Source organism: Anthonomus grandis, chromosome 6 (genome assembly GCF_022605725.1).
Source record: "Anthonomus grandis grandis chromosome 6, icAntGran1.3, whole genome shotgun sequence".
Taxonomy (NCBI): Eukaryota; Metazoa; Arthropoda; class Insecta; order Coleoptera; family Curculionidae; genus Anthonomus; species Anthonomus grandis.
Window position 1 is genome coordinate 3426358 of NC_065551.1, and position 22191 is coordinate 3448548.

General features: G+C 32.0%; 1 protein-coding gene across 1 annotated transcript; it reads left to right on the forward strand.

Annotated features, from left to right (window-relative positions):
* The first annotated feature begins 474 nt into the window (after positions 1-474).
* LOC126737654 (T-complex protein 1 subunit delta) lies at positions 475-21819 on the forward strand. Its single transcript, XM_050442634.1, has 3 exons — positions 475-786; positions 10012-10189; positions 20377-21819. The coding sequence occupies exons 1-3, from the start codon at positions 604-606 to the stop codon at positions 21618-21620; spliced, it is 1605 nt and encodes a 534-aa protein (XP_050298591.1). The 5' UTR covers positions 475-603; the 3' UTR covers positions 21621-21819.
* Positions 21820-22191: the final 372 nt, after the last annotated feature.

Sequence of the window (22191 nt, forward strand, 5' to 3'; positions counted from 1 at the left end):
CGCTGGTTTGGACGACTATTTTAATTGTACTTCTGCAAAACTTAATACGAAATAACCTAATACGCGCAAAAATATCAAACAAATTTAAACGCTTCGCTACCAGCTAGCAAGTATGCGTCCTTCCGCCATGCGCTCTGCCGTATGTGTGGCCATATATATTTAATTTAACGCAATTGAACGCTCCGCTATCCTCTTCAATCCGATGTTCGCCTTATGTGTGGCGCACACTTACTCGCTGTTTCGCACTTATTTTTACAACTAATAATAAATATCAATTACATTTGCCAGGCGGGCGTTGCGCATTGCGCTACTGTGCAAATGCTAGTCCGAGAATAGCAGTGTAGAGGTAGCGATATCGCCATACAGAATTTGGCCCACCCAGCACAGGCAAGTTATCTCTCCTCCTTTCAGTCTTCTTGCATATTGCCATTGTTTACAATCACATTGTTGTGACATGTGATTTTGACAATTTTGACAGTGACAGTTCATTCATTTAATTTGAGGAGAATCTTCAAAAATAAAAATAATCTGTAATAATCCCGAAAATCCCGCAGAGTTTTAATCGTTTTTCAGTGAAAAATCTAAGAAAATAATATTTTCAGCATGACAGCACCAAGAGCTGCCGGTGATTCGAACAGAAACAGAAATTTGGCGTATAAAGACAAAAGTAAACCCGCAGATGTCCGTTCCAGTAATATAAATGCCGCAAAAGCCGTTTGCGATGCTATTAGAACTAGTTTGGGGCCCAGGGGTATGGATAAGATGATCCAGGCCTCTAACGGCGAGGTCTGTACCATTTTTCTTTACTGTTTATTTTTGTGGTATATTAAAAACAATTTTTCATTGGGCCTTACAAGAAGTTTTGTTGTGGGTGTAAAATTCTTTTCTGAGACTTTATTACTTCAACCTTGTTTCTAAAATAAAACATGTAGAATGAGGAAGACTGAAACTTTAAAATGAATTTTTACCTTTAAAATATTTAGTTACCCATTTAATTTCTTTACTGGTTTAGGATGACAACAAGCTATAAAAGACTATTTTAAAAGTAAAAGTAGTCTGCAATTTATGATAATTTATTTATGCAATAAAAATGTAGAATTTAGACTTTTTGGATTACACAAATAAAAGCTAATAATTCAAATTAAATCAGTTATTACTGGCCAAGCACATTAAAGTAATCATAAGATTTTTAGTAAAAACTAAAATCTTATTACTACTACTAACCATCCTAATATATTGCTTATACCATATCTGTAAAAGAAACACTTAAAATGCAAAGCTAATGAACAATATGACATAAATGTATAAACATTTTACTTCACACACAGGCAAATACCTGTTCACAAAATATAAAATTTGGCAATATGGGCAGCTATAGCCAAGCTTTCTCAATTTGTTGGAATCAGATGTGTTAGTGTTCAAAAAATGAATTACTGTATAAAATGGATGTTGGATACTGTAGAATTGCAGCAATTATATAAAGAAATTATTAAATATACCTACATATTCAATTTTCGCACTTCATCAGGCAATGCATTGTAGATTTCAATTCACATGAAATAAGGACTGTCTTCAAAAAATTTGGTCTTATGCCTGGGTACTGAGAAGTTTTCCTTTTAATTAATTTCCTTTTTTTAAATTTTTTATTTTTATGTTAGGCAACATATTTTATACAAATAAGGAGAGATGCTCATTATCCCCATAGTCAGAAATACCTTAGATGTGGTTCTTACTATTTTTTTTTGAATAAGAAATATGCACTGCATAGTATCTGTTTGAGAGTCCTAGAAAATTATTCCATCGCTGATATGGGAATGCACCTAAGCATAATATAATTGTAAAAGAGACTTCTCACCCACAATGCCTCTAATATTATGAATTGCAAAATTGTCCACAGAAATCTTCTTGTATATTCTAGTTCTCTAGCTTCCACAGTTTAAATTCCTGTTTGTTGTAAGCCCTAGAAAACCAGTTTCATCAGTCTGTTGAACTTATTTACTTTAAGAACCTTTTTTCTTTTGTCTCTATTTTAAAACTGGATAAACTTAGTATTGCCAGAAACAAACAACTTTTCATTACACCATTTCTGCATTGCAGCTGCAATGGATTTTCCAAGGTTTAGGGCTGTTTTCTCATCTCTATGTGACACGAAACATGTATTGTCATCAGTAAACTGTGATAAAATTAAACAGGATACTATTTAGATCATTACAAAATTAAATGAAAAGAACCAGAGACAGGAGAGAACCTTGGGGAGCCCTTGTTGGAGGGTTGTGAAACTTGATCTGTAGGTGTAGTTTATAATCCTGACAGCAGTCAATTTGAAAAAAAAAAGATAGAAAGTATTAAAAAATTATACTAGCTAAAGACCTTTAGCAGGCAAAAAATAGGCAAGAGCCAGAAAGGCTAGCCAAATTAAAAGAAAGTACCATTTAGTATAATACTGTCCTTTCTTCCCCTACTCTCAACAGATTGTGGCGATCACTCAAAAATTACCCAACCTAACCAATCTCCTTGGCACAAAGTTCCACTGATTTAAATCGAAACAAAATATGGTTTATTGTCACAAAAATAAAATATTCATGGACTAAGGTAAACTTTTACAAATTTACCAAACTATTTTTAAATTAAATAAAAAATAAATCAAAGTAATAAAAAAAATTACATAAAACAAATGTATATGGTATAATAATATTTGCCAAATAAGTACACAACAAATTACAAACTGGAACAAACATACAAAGTACGAAGGACATCTAAGAGAAGTCTGTGATCCATCTTGAGATTAAAAAAACTAAAAAATACACTGCAAATGTGTACTTTCCAGTATCTATGGCTTCTATTGTTTAAAAAAATCATGTTGAGTTTTGGTAAAATAGATTACATTAAAGTGATTTAAGAGCCTATCATAAAAAGCAATCTGCCACATGTTTACAATTGTTTATATATCAGAGGTACTTCCTATTTTATGTAAAGGTATTAAGCTATTTTTTTAAATTTCTGGACACATTCCTTCTTGGAAGGATCAGTTTATCTGAATGTATATGGTAAGACTAATTGTATGTGAAATTTTCCTCAAATTATTACAGAGGATTTCATTGAGGCCCACAAATTGTTGCTACCTGTTTTTTTAATGGTATTAAAAACCTCAATCAAATCCACTGATTCAACTGGAAATTTTAAATTAACTGCAGTTTTTATTGTGGTCTCTATACATTGTTGGAAGGTTACTAAAATGGGTATTAAATAGTTTACATAGCTTACTACCATTAGAGCTTACTTGACCATTGTTATCAATTTCTTTTGTGGATCTTTTCTTTTGCTATTTCTTTTTTTAGAATATTCTGTATTATTTTTTATTTTTACCACTTCACAATTTAAATCTTTCTTTAGCCAGTGTAAAGATTTAGGTTCATTTGAGAAATTGAATATATTTTGGTCCAACCATTTTTTTGTTTAACTTTATTATTTATGTTTTTTTTTCTGAAAAAGCTAATTTAAAGTAGTGCTTAAATGTACCAAAAAAGCATAAAAGCTCTATTTTCATATATTTGATACAATAATTGTGTTTCCAGTGGTTTTTGTAACTTATCATAGTCAGCCATTTCACCACCAATTAATGGGTAATGGTTTCCATCTACTGCATATTGTTTCTTGGCCATTCTTTAATTAATTTCCTGTAGTTGTCAGATAGACACAGGTGTGTCTGAGGACTTTTGCCAATTTGTCTCCTCTATCATTAACTCTAATTGAATCCTTGATTAAGGCACAGGGTATTTTCAATATTCTATTCACTGTTCTATGAAAGATAGCATAGCTTTAGGAAGTTGCATTCAACCAGCTTGTCAGTTATGGATTTGTGGAAGAAGGTACTTCAGGGCTTTGGGGGTGATTTACACTATCACACCATATTTTATGATTTATTGAGAGCCTTTGAATGAGCATGATATTCTTCAAAAATTAAATTACTATAATTTTGACTCCAGTAGTCATCAATTATTTTAGTCCTGTCTGACTGATAGAAGTAGAAGTCAGTTTGGGTGGTCTGAGGAGTGTGAATTACAGAAAGCATTGAACCATGGAGTTTCACAAAGCTCTGTTCTAGGGCCTATTTTATTTTTTATTTGTCATGCAGGCTCTGTATTTGATCTCTGCAGCATGACTTCTTTAATTGCTCATGCTGATGAACTACCTTTACAAAGTCATTTATGTGCAATATAAGCAAAGTAGGGCCCAAGACTCCCCTGTGGGAAACACCATACACTGTTTCTTTGGTAGAGGAGAATTTTCCATTGAACTTGGGTCACTTCTTGGCTATCCCTTAAGTAATCCCCAAACCATTTGAGGATAGGCTGGTTCATCTTGGATATCAATGGTTTCAGAAGCATGTTTGAATGCCAAAAAGACAACCCCTATTAGTTTTCTATCATCCAATGCTTTTTTCTAATTGAAAAGAACTGTTTGTAAAGTACTTTCACTGATTTTTTTTTTCTGAAACCCAGCCTGGTATACACTAAGTATATATTTTCCTCTATATAGTTTACAATTTGTTCATTCACACACATCTCGAGTAGATTTTCATAGGATGAGACCATTTTTATAGGTCGAAATTCCACATTTGTTTGTCCCACTAATTTTCTCAATTGGGACAACAGTGGTTAGTTTCCACATGTGCCAGACTCCTGGCTTTGGTTAATTACATTCAGCATTTTGTCTCCAATTACTTCAAATGATAATTCTTACGCTAATGCCATTGGTGTTGCTTTCTTTATTTTTCATAAGACTTATAAGTTTTCTTAATTTAGATAATTCTAACTTGCAAAATTGGTCCAGCTCATGTTCACACATTATATTTTGTATAACATCTTCATTACTTTTATTTCTGGGTATATATTCTGCTATTTGTTTAATACTATCCAGAAAGAAATTGATAAAACTCTCACAGAGATCCTTTTCTTTAACAATCACATTATTAAATATTATTTCCTTTTTCTTTTCAACATATCCGATATGGCTAATTAGTTTTTTTAATGATTTCCACATTAGAGTTATTTTTTACTTCATCAATTTTACAATTGTAGTAACTTACTTTAGCTGATCTAATGAATGATACTACTTTATTTCATTGCCTTGAGTAGTTGTTCCAATCTTCCTCGGTTTCGGCATTAGGAATGTGGCTTCCAGTTTCAGGTTTTCTAAGCAATCTTCTAATTTTTCTATAAATATCATCACTTGTGCTTGGGAAATGATATAAACAATATATATAATATTTATGTATTTTTATCATAATTTCAATTCCCAAGAACCACATATTGTTGCTAAAATTATAATTGGCTATTTTTTTATATGCATACCCTTTTTTTATATATATTGCTGTGCCTCCGGTACATGAGTTTGATGAAAGATTGTTGATTGTGTTATACCCATCTATTTTTATTTCATTTTGAGTAAAGTCCTCTGTGATGTGAGTTTCAGATACACACAAAATCAATGGTTTTACATTTTTTACAAACCATTCCAATGAGTTTTATGAGTATTCAGACCTTGTATATTTAGGTATATTATTTGTGCTTTTAATTTATTTTTGGCTTGGATAAATATTATTTGGATAGTTTATTTTTTACTCTATTTGGTTATAGACTCTTTTATATATGGCACAGTTTTTATCTTAAACATGGTGATCAAAACTTACGTTTGGTATTTTTAGGACTATTTACTTCTACAAATTTAAACTTATTTTTAAACGATCTGGAAACACAAGGATTTATAGGAAAGCAAAATATGTGCAATATATTTATTGGGGATATTAACATTAATATTTTGGAGGAAACTGATATGAATGTAACTAAGTATTTAAGTGTTATGTCGCAAAATGGTTATATGTCGTGCATAAATCAAGCAACAAGAGAAACCCACAATTCTAAAACAGCACTCGATCATATATTTTTAAAAATAGATCAGTTTGATTTAAGAAAAAACTCTATCATACCATTAATCTTTAAAACTAATCTAACTGACCATTATCCTATTGGGCTATCTATTAAAAATGTAACAAAAAATATTGCCCAGTTTAATAGCATGCAACGGAAAGCAAATATAAATTACACAAATTTAGAAAATGATCTGGCTAAAGAAATATGGGAAGAAGTGTTTACAAACAACAATATAGAAGAGTCATATACCTGTTTTAAAAATAAAATTTTATATTTTCTAAGGAAACACACGTATATTATAACACTAAATAGCAAAACAAGAAAACGTAAGCCTTGGGTAACCCAGGGTATTATTAATTCTATAAAACAGAGAGATAGCATGAAAAAATCTTTAAACATGAACCATAATATTGCCGATGAAATAAAATATAAAAAATTTAGGAATAATTTAACTAAGGTAATGAAATTGGCAAAAAATAATTATTATAAGCTAAAAATAGATGAATCCAAAAATGACCACAAAAAAACATGGAAATTTATTAATGAGATTACCAACCATCAAAAAAAAGCGCCTCAAAATAATTTTAAAATAAAAGTAAATAATGACATAATAACAGATGAAGTAACAATTAGTAATACCTTTAATGAGTTTTTTACAAATGTAGGTTCAAAAATTCAAAAAGATATCAATAAAAATTCATCGAGTTTTAAAGAAAAAATTAAAATTAATCCTAACTCCATGTTTCTTTTTCCAGTTAATACAAATGAACTTATAATGCACATTAAAACATTAAAAAATAACTCAGCACCAGGGGAAGATAAAATTTCAACTAATTTAATTAAAAGAATACATGTTCATATTTTAAAACCTTTAGCTTACTTAATAAATTTGTCATTTTCAACGTTTAACTTACCCTCTGATTGGAAAGTCTCTCTGGTATCTCCTATATTTAAATCAGATAATCGTGATGAAACTACTAATTATAGACCCATTTCTCTCATAAATAACTTTGCTAAGATATTTGAAAAATGTTTAAAGTCAAGAATAATGAATTTCCTGGAAAAGAATAATCTTTTATATCAAAAGCAATATGGTTTTCGAGATAAAAAAAATACGGAGAAAGCCGTATTTGATTTAGTTAATAATATTAACATTAATCTACAAAACAGAAAAAAAAGTTTAGCAGTTTTTATGGATCTTTCGAAAGCCTTCGATACAGTTTCACATGAAATTCTCTTTAACCGTTTAGAAAAAATTGGTATTCGAAACGGGCCTCTTAACTTATTAAAAAATTATTTATCAGATAGAAAACAATTTGTTAAGATTAATAACACAATGAGCTCTCCTAAATACATTAAAACCGGAGTTCCACAAGGGACAGTGCTGGGACCAGTACTCTTCCTTGTGTATATTAATAGTATAGGAAGCTTATTGGACGACTGCGAAGTTATTTCGTACGCAGATGATACTGCATTATTGTTTTCTGATAATTCTTGGAAGAGAGTCTTTAAAAAAGCCGAAATTGGCCTTAGTAAAATGTATGAGTGGCTCAACAATAGTCTTTTAAGTTTAAACTTTAATAAAACTTATTATATGAGTTTTTCCGCAACGTCAGTAGATCAACCACCGCCCACAGAGATTGTTATTCATAATAATGACTGCTTATCGCATAATGATGCATGTAATTGTATCAAAATAAAAAAAGTTGAAAAAATCAAATATCTGGGGGTTATACTGGATCAGTATCTTAAATGGGAGGAACATATTGCATTCGTTAATAAAAAAATTAGAAATATTTTCTATAAATTGTATCAGGTACGTGAAATCCTAAATGTAAAAATGTTAAAAACTTTATATAACGCACTAATAGAATCCAATTTAAGGTACTGTATTGTTATATGGGGTTGCGCGTATAACAATACTATAAAGAAGTTGTTAATTACTCAGAATTCTGCACTAAAAATAATATTTAAAAGACCATATAGATTTTCAACTGGTGAACTATATAATAATCTAAATTTACTAAGTGTCAGAAATATTTATATCCATTCCACTTTAAACTATGTCCATACTACATTATCACCAATTAATAGTGATTCTATCAACTATCTCACAAGAGCAACAAAAGAGATAAATATGTTTATTCCATTTAAACGTACAAATGTGACCCAAAGATTTGTAACCTATTATGGACCAGTTCTTTTTAACACACTGCCTGCTGAATTGAAAAAATATTATAATTATCCAAAAATTTTCAAAGTCAAAACCAAACAATTTTTATTGAAAAATCAAACATTTTTTGAAACGTTGTTCTGAGTTTGTGGATATTGGGTTATTTTAGTGCATGTTAGTCGTAATTTTTACTACCTTTTTGTTCTCTCGCCTGTTTTCCGCCTGCATAGCGGCCGGGCTGTTGCCGTTCTTAGCCTCTTAATATCTGTGCCATTTTTGGAAGAGGAAATCTGCACACAAGGTACGTCATTAGATGGCCTTAGGCCGATTCCTCTTCTTGGATTTTTACATTAGGTGTGTAGGTATTTAACGTTATTTTTCTTCTCTCATGAAATAGGGTTGTTATCTATTTTTATTTGTACCTATTTACCTATGTAACAATAACACTTTTGTATATAACTTTACGTAATATATTTGAATTTGAATTTGAATTTATTTGAATTTACAATTTGCACAATTAATATTTGATTGACATTCCTCAAATTTGTGATTACCAGCATATTTTCCACATATGACATTTTGAGATTTGCATTCTTTGGAAAGATGGCCAAATTTGTAGCATTTAAAACTCTGGATGACATTTATGTGGTCAAAGAACTTGTATGACTTCCAACCAATAGACAATCTATCTTTTTTTTTGCATAAGACTGTATGTATTTGGATCAATTTCTAAAATGACACTTTCCTCTGTTTCCTTTATAATGTGTGACTGACATTTTCCGTTCAGACATATCTGTGTTTATAGCATTCTGATAAAAATTTACTCTAAAAAGTCTTCCTCATTATTTAGGAGTTTTTCTTCTATGTTTACAATTTTTACTTTCGGGCACTTTTTTTGCAAGATTAAAACCTCATTGCCTAGTCATTGCCTTATTGATGTTTTATGCTTTCTGAAATATCAAGCAAGTTTTTCCATCACAACCACAGCTTATTGCTACACCACCATCTTTAATAAACTTCATACGAGACACTTCAGCTTTGATATTCTTTGGATCTACTTTTTTTTCAATATAAGTTTTTGCTGCATAACTTTCCTGAGCTTTCTTTGGTTTGATGATCACCACTTCATTATATTTTTTTTCTCTGTTGCAACAGTGCCCTTTGATTTGCTTTCTTCATTTCACTTCTGGTTTCAATGTCTTCAATTTCTTTTCTTAACATCAAAATTTGATCTTCTAGGTTTATTATATGTTGATCTTTACTTTCAATAACTTTTTCCTTGGCTTTTACCACCTCATCCTTGCATGGCCTCATCTTTTTAAGCAGTGTTATGAGTTCAACATTTTTGCATTTAACACAGTAGAATTTCATAACTCTTCAACTCAGTTCTAATACTCTTACTTCTGATGATGTTAGCTGTCTACATAGTTTGCAATTACATTTTTTGCAGATATCACAGCCATAAACTGGATTTTTGTTTTGTTTACATATATCACATTCCACATTGAGGTTAAGTGCACTCAAATAATAAATTCAATTTCAATTAAACTGGAATACACAACATTTCTTGACAATTTTCCTTGTAATCCCATGCAACAAACATCAATAACATAACCTATACCCATCAATAATTCATATTTAATTTATTGATCCACAAATCTGAAAAAGGTGTATGAACATGAACAGTTTTAAAGAAAAGGCAAAATTTAATAATAAACCAAGACTAAAAATTCAATCAAATTTATCTACTTCTAATAATATGCAGTTGTACTCATATACCTCAGATGAAAGTTAAAATGAAGATGTCAATGTGATATACATTTTTGTCAAATGGGAAATTATATTTGTCTTTTTTTTTAAATTTATACATGACATACTGTCACATTAAAAAGTGCTTTATTACAGGTGACAATTACAAATGATGGAGCAACAATCTTAAAACAAATGAATGTAATTCATCCAGCTGCAAAAATGCTGGTCGAACTGTCAAGGGCTCAAGATGTAGAAGCTGGAGATGGTACAACATCTGTTGTGGTTATTGCTGGAGCCCTTCTTGATGCTGCTCAGAAGCTTTTGTACAGAGGTACACTTAATTCTTATTTACTAATTCCTAATAAACCTTTTAATTTTTGAGCTATAAGGTCTAAAGTTTTAGTATTTTACTGTTTTTTTAACAACCAAATTTTCCTTAGTAAATTTTGATTTTTAATTTTTTTTGAAAGAATTTGCTCTGTAGCCTTAATCTCGTACGACTGGACCAGACAACATTAAAAAACGATATATTTGATATATTTTTTTCATTTTTAATATAATTTTTGGACAAGAATTAATTTTTCTACATTAACCATTAAGTCATGTCCGCAGAGGCATTATATTGGAATAGACAAAAAGTGAAAAGGACATTAAATTCCTGCTTAAAGCAAATGAAATAAAAATTAGTAGGCTGTACAATAATTTTTTAATGGTTGCATTCACTGTAAACTGAGCCAATCAAATTTTAGTGATAATAATTTAATTGCCTAAGAAGGAAGAGCAGTTGAATTTTTTAAAGTTATTTGTATGTATACTTAAATACTAACTTGGCAAATTGCTTTCTTGTGTGCCAACATATTCAAATTCAACAATGCTTTATTGTTTTCAAAGAAAGATTTTTATAACCAAACTTTCAAATAGAAAATTCAAGTAAAAAGCAATTATAATAAGTCATAAAACAGTACACTTCATGACACAATAGGTAAATTAAACATGTACAAAGGATGAAGAGACAAGATCAAGGGACAGTGGCAGCTCGTGATTTTAGGAAGAGGTGAAGCGCAAAACCCAAAATATACCATAAGCAGCAAAAACAAAATTTTAAAACACATAATAAAAAATTATTAGAGAGACACTTTAAAGTCAATAGAATAAGAACCTTTGGCTGGCAGCGGCATGCATACGCAGCGCCGTTCTGTAAATTACCCCGCGTGTTTGTCCGTCCGTTGCCATAGCAACCGTCGTAAGCGCGGGGGGAGGTGTTGCATCGGATTATTGTTTCTGCTAATTGTGCCGCATTGACTCATGCGGTGGCAGTCGCCGCTGCTCTTATGAGAATATGTTTAGCGCGCTCGGGTTTCTGAATACTTTTACAAATATATTCTTTATAGGATTACACTAATTTTGATAAATCAGATAAAATAAAGAATTAATTTGTTATAAAATATAAAACAAACTAAATTGTAAACGTAAAGATGTCGATTTTAAAACACTTAAATTTTTTTAAATTTGTGGTGAAGCGGCGCTTCACCAGCGTCCCCTGATGAGCCGCTACTGTTAAAGGATAAAAAACGCGCCAAGTAAGAATCAGTTTAAAAGTAATCTTATAATTGGACATTGTTTGAATCACAAAACAGTTTTACCACTAACTGAAACCTTTTATTTTATGCTCAACACATGTTTTGCTAATGATAGCATCTTTAGCAGAACTAATTTATGGTTTTTTTCCTCTCTTTTCTTTGTTGTTCTGGTTGTGCAGCCCTAAAGATCCCAAAAAGTGGAAACACTTGGCGATAGATACCACCTATACTTCTTTTGCTTCCTGTCTAACATATTATCCCAATAAACTTCTTTTACTAAATCAAATATTTCCAACATGTTCCTTCTCTTTCTAAAGTCAAAGTTGTATTTGAGGAAGAATTTTTCTTTTACAAAAAATATATTTATTTATTCATTGAAACTCCAATCAAAACACATTAATAATGTACCTAATTAGAATGAGGGAGTGCCTAGAAAGAGAAGAAAATGTGCTATATTACGTAAGACAAAACAAAATCTTGTGTACAAGAATCCTAAAAACTAAAAAGTTCCAAATTCACTTTAAATTTTAAATTTCAAACAAACATAACATCTAAAACATTTTACCATAAAATTTATGCACATTACCAAAATTAATTATAACAAAACAAATTGAAAAAAAAAATCTTTTTGATAAATTTAATTAAAAAATAAGTAAAGCTTAAAACAGAATTTAGAGGAAGTAAATTAAAATATTTAATAGGAAACAAAACTAAAACACTAAAATGATGTCAGAGCACAGGTCAAAAGGTATAATTAAAAAAATCGTCAACGCTATAATATGCCCTGGATAATAAAGTGATTTTAATTTCTTTTTGAATTTCTTAACTTCTAAAATTTGTCTGATACATAGAGGAACATGGTTGTAAATTTTTTTGCTAAGGTATATAAGTGAGTTCTTGGTGAGAAAGGATGTAGGGATTGGTAAGGGAAAATCGTTAACCTGGCGAGTCATATGACCAGTGTTAGAGGGAGGTTTAGGACATTTATGAATAAGAGTAGCTGTTTCTAAGATAAAAAGAGTTAGGATTTTTTGAGTTATAAAGAGAGGTTTACAAGAATCTCTTAATCCAGCGGAACATAGGTATCTAACTGCCTTTTTTGAATTACAAAAAATATGCTCACCAACTAACTAAACAAAACCAAACTAACGTAATAAAAAATAAACAATATAATTACTAAATAAAACAATAAAATTAAACTATAGGGAAAAGTTACAGGTCAATAAAGGCAGTACTGAGATATATGCCAAAATAAAATAAGATTGAGTATAGTAATAAGGACTAAAACAGAGGATTATAAAATTAAGTTAATTCCACACTAGGTAATTTTTCTTTAAGAATTAAAACATTTATATTAAAAATATCTATATCAGAGTTAGATCACTTTATTGCACTTAGCATGATTTTAAGGCGTGATAAACTAGCCAAATTCACATTAAATAACTTGATTGATAATTAAATATGATATATCTCTTATATCTTTATACCTCTTCTTCCCTCAACTTCTTTGGTGTTATTTGTGAAAAAAAGGGCATTTCCAATTATTATTTGTGAAAAAAAGGCATTTCCAACAGGTTTGTTACCCAATTACAGGAAAGAATTTGATTTGAAAAAAAAAAGAAACTATAATATGTTGAAGGTACTTCAGCACAGGAAAGAAAAAAAGAAAATAACAAAATATGTATAAAAATGAAAATAAAAATGCTTAACATTCTATGTACTTAAACAGACTATCTTTATACATACTAGAAAGACTCTGCATCACTTATCTACTTCATACTTTTTATAATGGACCTTAAACTGTCAACAAAAATATATTGCACCATTCTAAATTATTATTATTATTATTATTATTATTATTATTATTATTATTATTATTATTATTATTATTATTATTATTATTATTATTATTACTGTCTTATCAGCTGAGGGCACTTGATGCACATCGGCCATTTCAAGCATGTGGACGGGACAAATCACAAAATAGGATATGCGAAAAAAAATGTTGCCAATTTGTTAGGTAATATTTCTTCACCAAAATCAGCAAATATATTCTTTATTAATTAGACAATATTAAAAAAAATATAAATGCAAGCAACATGTTTTTATAGTAAAGATAATAGCAATAAACGACGGTTGTGGACCGGACAAAAAACCTTAATAACTTTAGAATATTTTTTTATAATTTATTTTAGTATAAATAACATTATACTATGTAATACAACTAAATTAAAGGGAATGATAACGACGAATTAGTTCAACAATAAATAATTAATGATTATAATGTTTTGTTACAGATATCTTTCTTATATTGTTTTGATGGGTCTGACCAATTTCCAATATTTTTTCGGACACAGGCCTAAAAAAGTGGCATGATTGGAGTCCTGCAATGGGCAGGACACTTTCCCATCGAGCGGTTAACATGTTTTTGTTATCCTGAATCTTTTGGCTTGAAACGTAGATAAGATTTATATTGGTTTTAGCATTAAGTGCATTAAAAAAGTCTTTGGAATTATTAATAAGTAGTTTTCTACTTTTCACCATTTCCCAGGCTACTCTTTTAAGCTTTCCTCCTACTCCGTCTACAGCCCCTTTCCCGTGAGAAGTGGCAAAGAAATTCCAAAAGCCAGATATATCGAAATCTTCATGAAAATGACATAAATTCGATAGAGTAAACCATCAGAAAATATCGATACAGTTCTCAAAGTACTATAGGCATTTCTTAACCAATGCACTATTTCTTTTAGAAATGCCCAGACTGCAAACTTATCATGTGATAACTCATCACTGATGATAGCAAACGAATGATGGGTATTTTTAGTCCAGGCTACTGCCGTAAATATTGTGACCTGTCTGTGGCTCCAGTGCGCACTTTGTATCTCGCCCTGACTTATACATGAGTAATTTTCTGCGAAGTCTACTTGCAGGACAACTTTTTCTTCATTTATATTATTTTTTTCTTTCTCAAAATTGCGTTCTTGTGTCGTTTTTACAAAGCAATAAACTTTAAATTTCTCCATAGATTCTTGCAGTTGATCCAAAGCAGCTTTTAAAGTACCAGATACTTCTAATACTTGGCGTTTATGAAGATCGACTTGCCACCTTTTCCATTTTATTCCGGTCTCCAATTCGTTTTTAACAGGATGTCTCCTGTTAAATTCCGCCGCAGCTTCACGAAATGTTCTAACTCCATCACCAACTAGCCGCACTAATTCAACTCTTTCCTTTAAATTATAATGACCCATAATTGTTCGACAAGTAGTCAAAATGAACTAAGTGCATGAAAACATTTTCTTTCATAGCATACTTGGGTAAAATTCCCACAAAATAATTTTTAGCCAGACACAATCATATCTTTGGAATTTAACAAACAAACTCATAAAAAAAAACAAACAAATTGAGCCCAAAATAGTATGATAATATGATCGATTGTTGTTTATTGAAGGATATTTCCAACCTTTGTGTTCTCAAGACGCATGCCAATTAGCCAAAAATTTAAAAAATATTCGTATTTGATTAAGAATGTTATTGCGCCTTTTAAAAATTTGACTCCAATTTATTTCAACACCCTGTATACTATCATAACCAAATTTGGTACACTTATGTTTTAAGTGGTCCTAAACAATAATCCAGTACCATTTTTCAAAAATAAATATCGCTAATACTACTTCTCGATTTTTCGCACTTCAAACTTGAATACAGTAGGCCATGACCTGCTTTCTCTAAATGTCGAACCTGGCTCATAAGACATGTCTATGATATTTGCATTGCAAAGAAAATGTGTGAAGGTGATTGCTCATTTGGGCTACATAGAGTGTTGTAAATCCCATTTCAGGAAATTAAAAATTCTCACTTTACCCTGTGCCTTTATTCTAGTGTGCCTATTATATGTTAGGAAAAATGTGACTGATTATGCAACATATGCTGATGCCTACCGGCACTTTACCAGAAATAATGACTCCTTAATTCCACCTTTCCATTGACTCTCCAGATCAAGAACTGGGGTTTTGTAAAATTCATTAATGCTCTGCCAGTCTCTGTAAAGGTTCTACCACTTTGTATATTCAAAAATAAAGAATTTTTCTTAATTAACAAACCTTTTTACTCATTTGAGGAATTTCTTCACTCCACTGTGGCTTTTTAGGAGTATTATGTTTTTCATGTTTATATTGTATTTCTGTTAAAGCTGTTTTGTATTTATAAGATTTACTTAATAATTGCTCCTTGCAAAGTTAGGATATTTTGGTTGTTCCGAATGCACAATTTCTTTTTTTGATTCATATCTTAAAAATAGATCACATTCAGTGTTGTTAAAAACCAACAATGGAAGTTTGGACCACTCAAACTATCTTGACTTGGAAATTGGTGTTCCTCAGGGCTCCATATTGGGACCTATTTTATTTTCAATTTATGTTGCAGATATGCATAACTGTATTGAACATTGTAAATTACAACAATATGCTGATGATTCTCAGATATACGTGCCATTAAATTTTTTAAATTTTAATATTTCGGAGCAAAAAATAAATCCGATATACTAAACATAGTTAATTATTTCAATGAGCATAACTTAATAATTAACCCTGCTAAATCTAACAGCATTTTATATGACTGTAATTCAGGAATTCTGAGACACTTACATGAAAGTATAAATATTGAGATTAATGGAGAAAAAATTATAGTTGTCAATGAAGTGAAAATATTGGGATTGACTTTAGATTCTAACCTTTGTTTTGAGACACACATTAAGAACAAATTAAACATAGATTAAAAAATGTCTTAAAGAGTAAAACCAAATATTATCTCTGCAATAGCCTTATTCTTTCCTTACTCGACTACGGTGATATCGTACTTATATTCTAATTCTATAACATCTGAGCTTTCTAGATCTATACAAAAATTGCAAAATAGCTGTTATATCTTATGTCGCTGCCTATAGGGAGCATATCACATCCTATTTAAATGTAAATTCTATTTTAAATATGGAAAGGAGAAGAAAATTACACAATGCCTTTATATATAAAATAATAAAGTCGGGTCAACCCCCTTTTTAAAATAAGTTATTTACTACTCTCTTTCATTTACAGAATACTTGTAATGTTGGAAGTTTTAGGATACCTCAACATAGAACAAGTAACTTCCACAAGTCATTTTCGGTTGTCGGAGTTGCAATGTGGAATACCTTGCCAAATAATATTAAAGATTTGTCACTTAATAAATTTTACACCAAGATTAAGCAAATTCTTCTCGACTTCCAACATGAGGCACCGTCCTGTTGAAAGATAAAATCTCCGGATGGATATAAATTTGCTGCACTTGGTAACAGCGAATGTTCGAGAATGTCTTGATATTTTTCTGCATTTACTATGCCATCAATAAAGTGTAACGTTCCCAACCCTTTAGCTGACATACAACCCCACACCATGATGCCCTGTGGAAACTTTACAGTCCTTTTAAGACAATCCTTATGGAATGCTTCTGTTTTGTCCCGAATCACACGCTTTCGATAATCTCCGACACAGACATCAAATTTGCTTTCGTCGCTATAAATAACTTTGCTCCACGAGAGTTTTGATTTGGCCCAAATGTAACGATTCCTTTTTTGAGTCTTCGTTAACAATGGTTTTTCTTTGGCCTAGGCGAAAAAATGAGAAAAATTAAAATAATATAGCATAGAACAGCCTATTAAACATAGCTTATAAAAACTAAGACCGCTCTTGTGGAATATTTGCGGCAGCATTCTCTGGAAACATTTATCCCACTTTCTCTATTCCACCTTGCAGTTACTTCTCGTAGAGTATTTCTTCTTCCCGACTTACAAATTTTAATCAAGTTCCTTACATTTCTTTGAGAAACAACTTTTGGACGTCCTGAACTTTTGCCGCGAACACCAATACTGGCAGTTTCACCATATTTTTTAATTATATTAAATATAGTAGTTGTTGCAACATTTAATTCACTGGAGATTTCTCGCATTGTTTTCCCTTTATGGTACTGCCGGATAATAATTTCTCGCACTTTTAGATCAGTAGGTTTTCCACGAGCCATTATTGTATTTTACTCGTAATAAAAATGACAGTAATTGATTATTAATGGTCAAGTGACGCATCAACATTTTTATTGTTGACAACGCACTACTTACTTTTGTTTATTCAAAGCCATCTTCGCGTCTTGCTAATAAAACTGGAAAAATTTGAGCAAAAGCAACTCATGTTCCAACATTTAGTTGTCAACATTTTTTGATTATCAAACAATTATTTTTTTTTTGTCTATTCTTGTTGCCTTTCGTCGCATGCGAGCCAAATTGCTTTGCCATTTTTGTTTCTGTCCTTATTAGTTTTAGTTTTGTTCTTTTTTAGATTAATTAGAATTTTTTTTTGTGTTTATTTATAATCTTTTCAGTTTCAATATGATGGTTTGTAATGGCATTTTCTTTTTAAGGCCTGTTTCACGCAAATTGTGCTATTGTGGTTTTATATAATCGCGAAGCAGTTCCTTTTACCAAAAATTGTCAAATATTTTTTTCTCGTGTAATTATATTTATAACTTTTTTTTTTGGTAATAAACTTTTTTTGACTTTTGACTTAATGCTTAATCCTTGATGTATTTTTTGTTTAATTGTGGATTATCTTATCGTATTACACAGGGTGATTTTCAACCTATGCGCATAAACTTGAGAAATGATAGCTGATAAGTAATAATGAGTAATAATGAAAAAAAAATGCAGTAAAATATTTTTAGTTTTGGAGATATCCATATTTTTTTAAATAAAAAACGTGTATTTTTTAAGGTGTTTAATTTAAACTAATTTAAAGCAACTGTTCGAAGTTGTTTCCATTATTTTCGATACAGACTTGAGCTCGTCGAATCCATGAAGACGTACATGCACGGGCCAAACCAGGCTGTAGGCGAATTGCGTCACTGGCAGCGTTTATGCGATGTCGTAGCTCTTGCTCAGTATCAACTTCGTTAACATACACCATTGTTTTCATATGACCCCACAAATAAAAGTCTAATGGATTAAGGTCAGGCGAGCGAGGGGGCCACCCAACTGGACCATCACGGCCTATCCATCGTCCGGGAAACACACGATCTAAATGTTGTCGCACTGGTCGTGAAAAATGTGGTGGAGCACCATCATGAAGAAACCACATGTTCTGCCTAACGTTGAGATTCACATTTTCAAGAAGCACTGGTAAATTGTTGCGCAAAAATTCTAAATACCGAGCACCAGTCAAACGATTTTCCAAAATAAAAGGTCCGATGAGCATCCCGTTTAGAATTCCAGCACATACATTTACAGAAAAACGTTGTTGAAAGTATGTTCTCCGTGTAATATGCGGATTTTCCAAAGCCGAGTAATGAGTGTTATGAAAGTTGAAAATTCCATTGCGCGTAAAATTTGCCTCATCCGTAACTAAAAATGTTCATGGTAAAGTTTGGGCTTAACTGCTGGTGATGTAACAACCACTCACAAAAGTGTACTCGAAGCGCCAAATCTCTTGGAAGTAGGGCTTGTACCGTCTGCACATGAAACGGGTACAGCAACTCGTGCCCTAAAATTTGCCAACTTGTAGATTGCGATATTCCAAATCGCGCTGCAAATTCCAGGTTGTTCTTCGATAACTTCTAAAATATCCTCCTCCAGATTTAGAATGTGCCTAGGTCTAATAGCTCCTCCATCTTGTCCAGGCCGCGGCCACAAATTGCCAGTTTCTCTACCCCGCTGAATAACACGTAAGAAAGTCCCACGTCTCGGATGATATCTTCGGGGAAATCTTTGGGCATACAGATCAGCTGCTGCCACTGCATTCTGATGCGTTTCTCCGTAAACCAAAACCATGTCGTTTGTAAAAATGTGCGCCATTACATTTGACGCTTTTATTTTGTTCGTGTGAAAATACCGATCGAAAATGATCACAGCCACCAACAAACTAAGTACTGCTAAAGATTCCAAACAACAAATTCCAAACATTATGACTTGTTTACTATCAGTTATTAATAAACAAAATAAGTTCGTCTGATACACGTTCTGTTGATATTTATTTAACTTTATTTCAGAAACCAAAAATATTTTACTACATTTTTTCTCATTATTACTCATTATTGATCTTCATCTACCATTTCCCAAGTTTATGCGCATAGGTTGAAAATCACCCTGTATAGTTACTGCATTGGTTTTGTTATTGTAATTTTAATTGTAATACTTTTTTTTCTGTATTTTGACTTGCGTACGAATTTGTACTTTTTGGCATGAATAAATAAATAATTAAATTCTTTCCCGAAACACTCATTCCCTTGATTATTCAGCAAGGTAAAATTTGGTATCAAATTGAAGATAAAAAAATGCACTATCAAAACACGTTACTAGATATAAGGTGTTACATTTAAAAAATAGAGCAAAATTGAATTGAAAATATCATTATTTGAGTAACGATTTTGATCACTCCGTATAAAAAAATTAATTTTGGAATTTCGAAAGATAAAATGAAGTTAGCCAAGGACTCTACATAGATTTTTCAAAAAACGTGGTTAATAATAAAATTTAAGTAAAACATTGATTTTCATGAAACTTTCTTTAAATTGTTAAATCAGTAGGCAACGTCGCATTTTAGGAAAAAACAGTTTTAGGGTTAGTTTGAGAGATTTCAATGAGACTCCCATTTCGGAAAAAAAACTAGGTAGTTAAAAGAAAAACAAAATATGTACCACATTTTTTTAGGACACCCTGTATCAATTAAACGAATTTTAAAAGCTAGCCCCTCTAACTCAATTAACATTTCCCCTGTTAAAGTTTTTTCCATTTCAAGATTTAGCCGCAATCGAGCACCGCGATATTAAATCGACACCCTGTATAAAAAACCTAAAGTGTCGCAAACCTCTTGCAAGACCATCTTAGGTACAAACATCGTTTATTTATGTTTTCTATTATTTCCAGGTATCCATCCCACGGCAATCTCAGAATCGTTCCAACGCGCATCCACCCACGCACTACAAATCCTGAACAGCATCGCTACACCCGTAGAACTGAGCAACCGCGAACAACTTATCAAGAGCGCTTCAACCTCTTTAAATTCTAAAGTAGTGTCTCAGCAGTCCAGTCAGCTCGCTCCATTAGCAGTAGACGCTGTATTAAAAGTAGTTGAACCTGGAAGAGAAATGGCAGTGAATCTCGCCGATATCAAAGTATTAAAGCAACTCGGTGGCACAGTGGAAGACACAGAACTGATTAATGGTTTGGTGTTTCCACAAAAACTCGCCAACGTCTCGGGACCCAAGAGGCTGGAAAAGGTTAAAATTGGCTTAATTCAATTTTGTATTTCCCCACCTAAAACTGATATGGATCACAGTATTGTTGTCTCAGATTACTCCGCGATGGATCGTGTGCTCAAAGAAGAACGCGCCTACATCCTTAACATTGTCAAGCAAATAAAGAAAGCCGGGTGCAATTTATTGTTGGTGCAAAAATCGATTTTGCGCGACGCCGTTTCCGACTTGGCCATCCACTTTTTGGATAAAATCAAGTGTATGGTGATCAAGGATATTGAACGGGAAGATATCGAATTTGTGTGTAAAACCTTAGGGTGTCGTCCCATCGCCTCATTGGACCATTTCGTTCCGGAGAACCTGGTAAACGCCGACCTGGTAGAAGAAGTTGGTTTTGGTGGAAATCGTATGGTCAGAGTTACCGGCATTCAAAATCCAGGACGCACTGTTACACTTTTAGTCCGTGGATCCAACAAATTGGTTTTGGAAGAAGCGGAGAGGAGTATTCATGATGCTCTGTGCGTTATCAGATGTCTAGTGCGTAATAAGGCGGTAATTGCGGGAGGCGGGGCTCCAGAAACCGAATTAGCCTTAAGACTGGCTGCTTTATCGGACAAAATGGAGGGCATAGACGCCATTTGTCTTAGGGCATACGCAACTGCGTTGGAAATTATACCGTTTACATTGGCAGAGAATGCTGGACTTAATCCAATTCAAACTGTAACTGAATTGAGGAACCGACATGCCAAAGGTGAAGTGTCTGCCGGAATAAATGTTCGGAAGGGATGCATTTCGGATATATTGGAAGAAAATGTCGTTCAACCCTTGTTGGTTTCTACTTCTGCTTTGTCATTCGCAACAGAAACTGTTAGGTCTATTCTAAAGATTGATGATATTATCAATACAATGACATAAAAATATTCTTTAATGTTTATAGTCTCTAGTATTATTAACAATTTTAATTATATTATTTTCTTGGCTTTGTTTCGAAATAACTTGCTTGTAACGCAAACTCACCGTTTATAATTTATAACATTCTTTGTTTCGATTGGCACAGCTGCCATTATACCTTTTGATAAAGAAAAAAATAAAATATTCGTCAGTTTAACCACAATAGTTTTATCATTTCATAAAGCTTTCGAATCAAAAAGTTTTACTCAGACATTTCATTTTCTAGGGGAAAATGGGTTAAATCAAAGTAGATAAAAATACTTTATCCAATTTGCTATGAATAATTTTTTAGCCTTTTATACCTACAAATAATGCAAGAATCTGAATGCAGAAACTGGTGCAGGTTGGCTGCAGGGTCCAGCTCGTCTGGATACCTCACCAAAAATCTACTACGCCTAAAAAGACGCGAAATTCGGCTAGTGACAGGTCTTTTAACCGGTCACTGGCACTTAAGAAGCCATCTCCATACTATCGGTATTGCGGACAACCCGGAATGCCGATGGTGCTATGAGGAGGATGAAACCGTTGACCATGT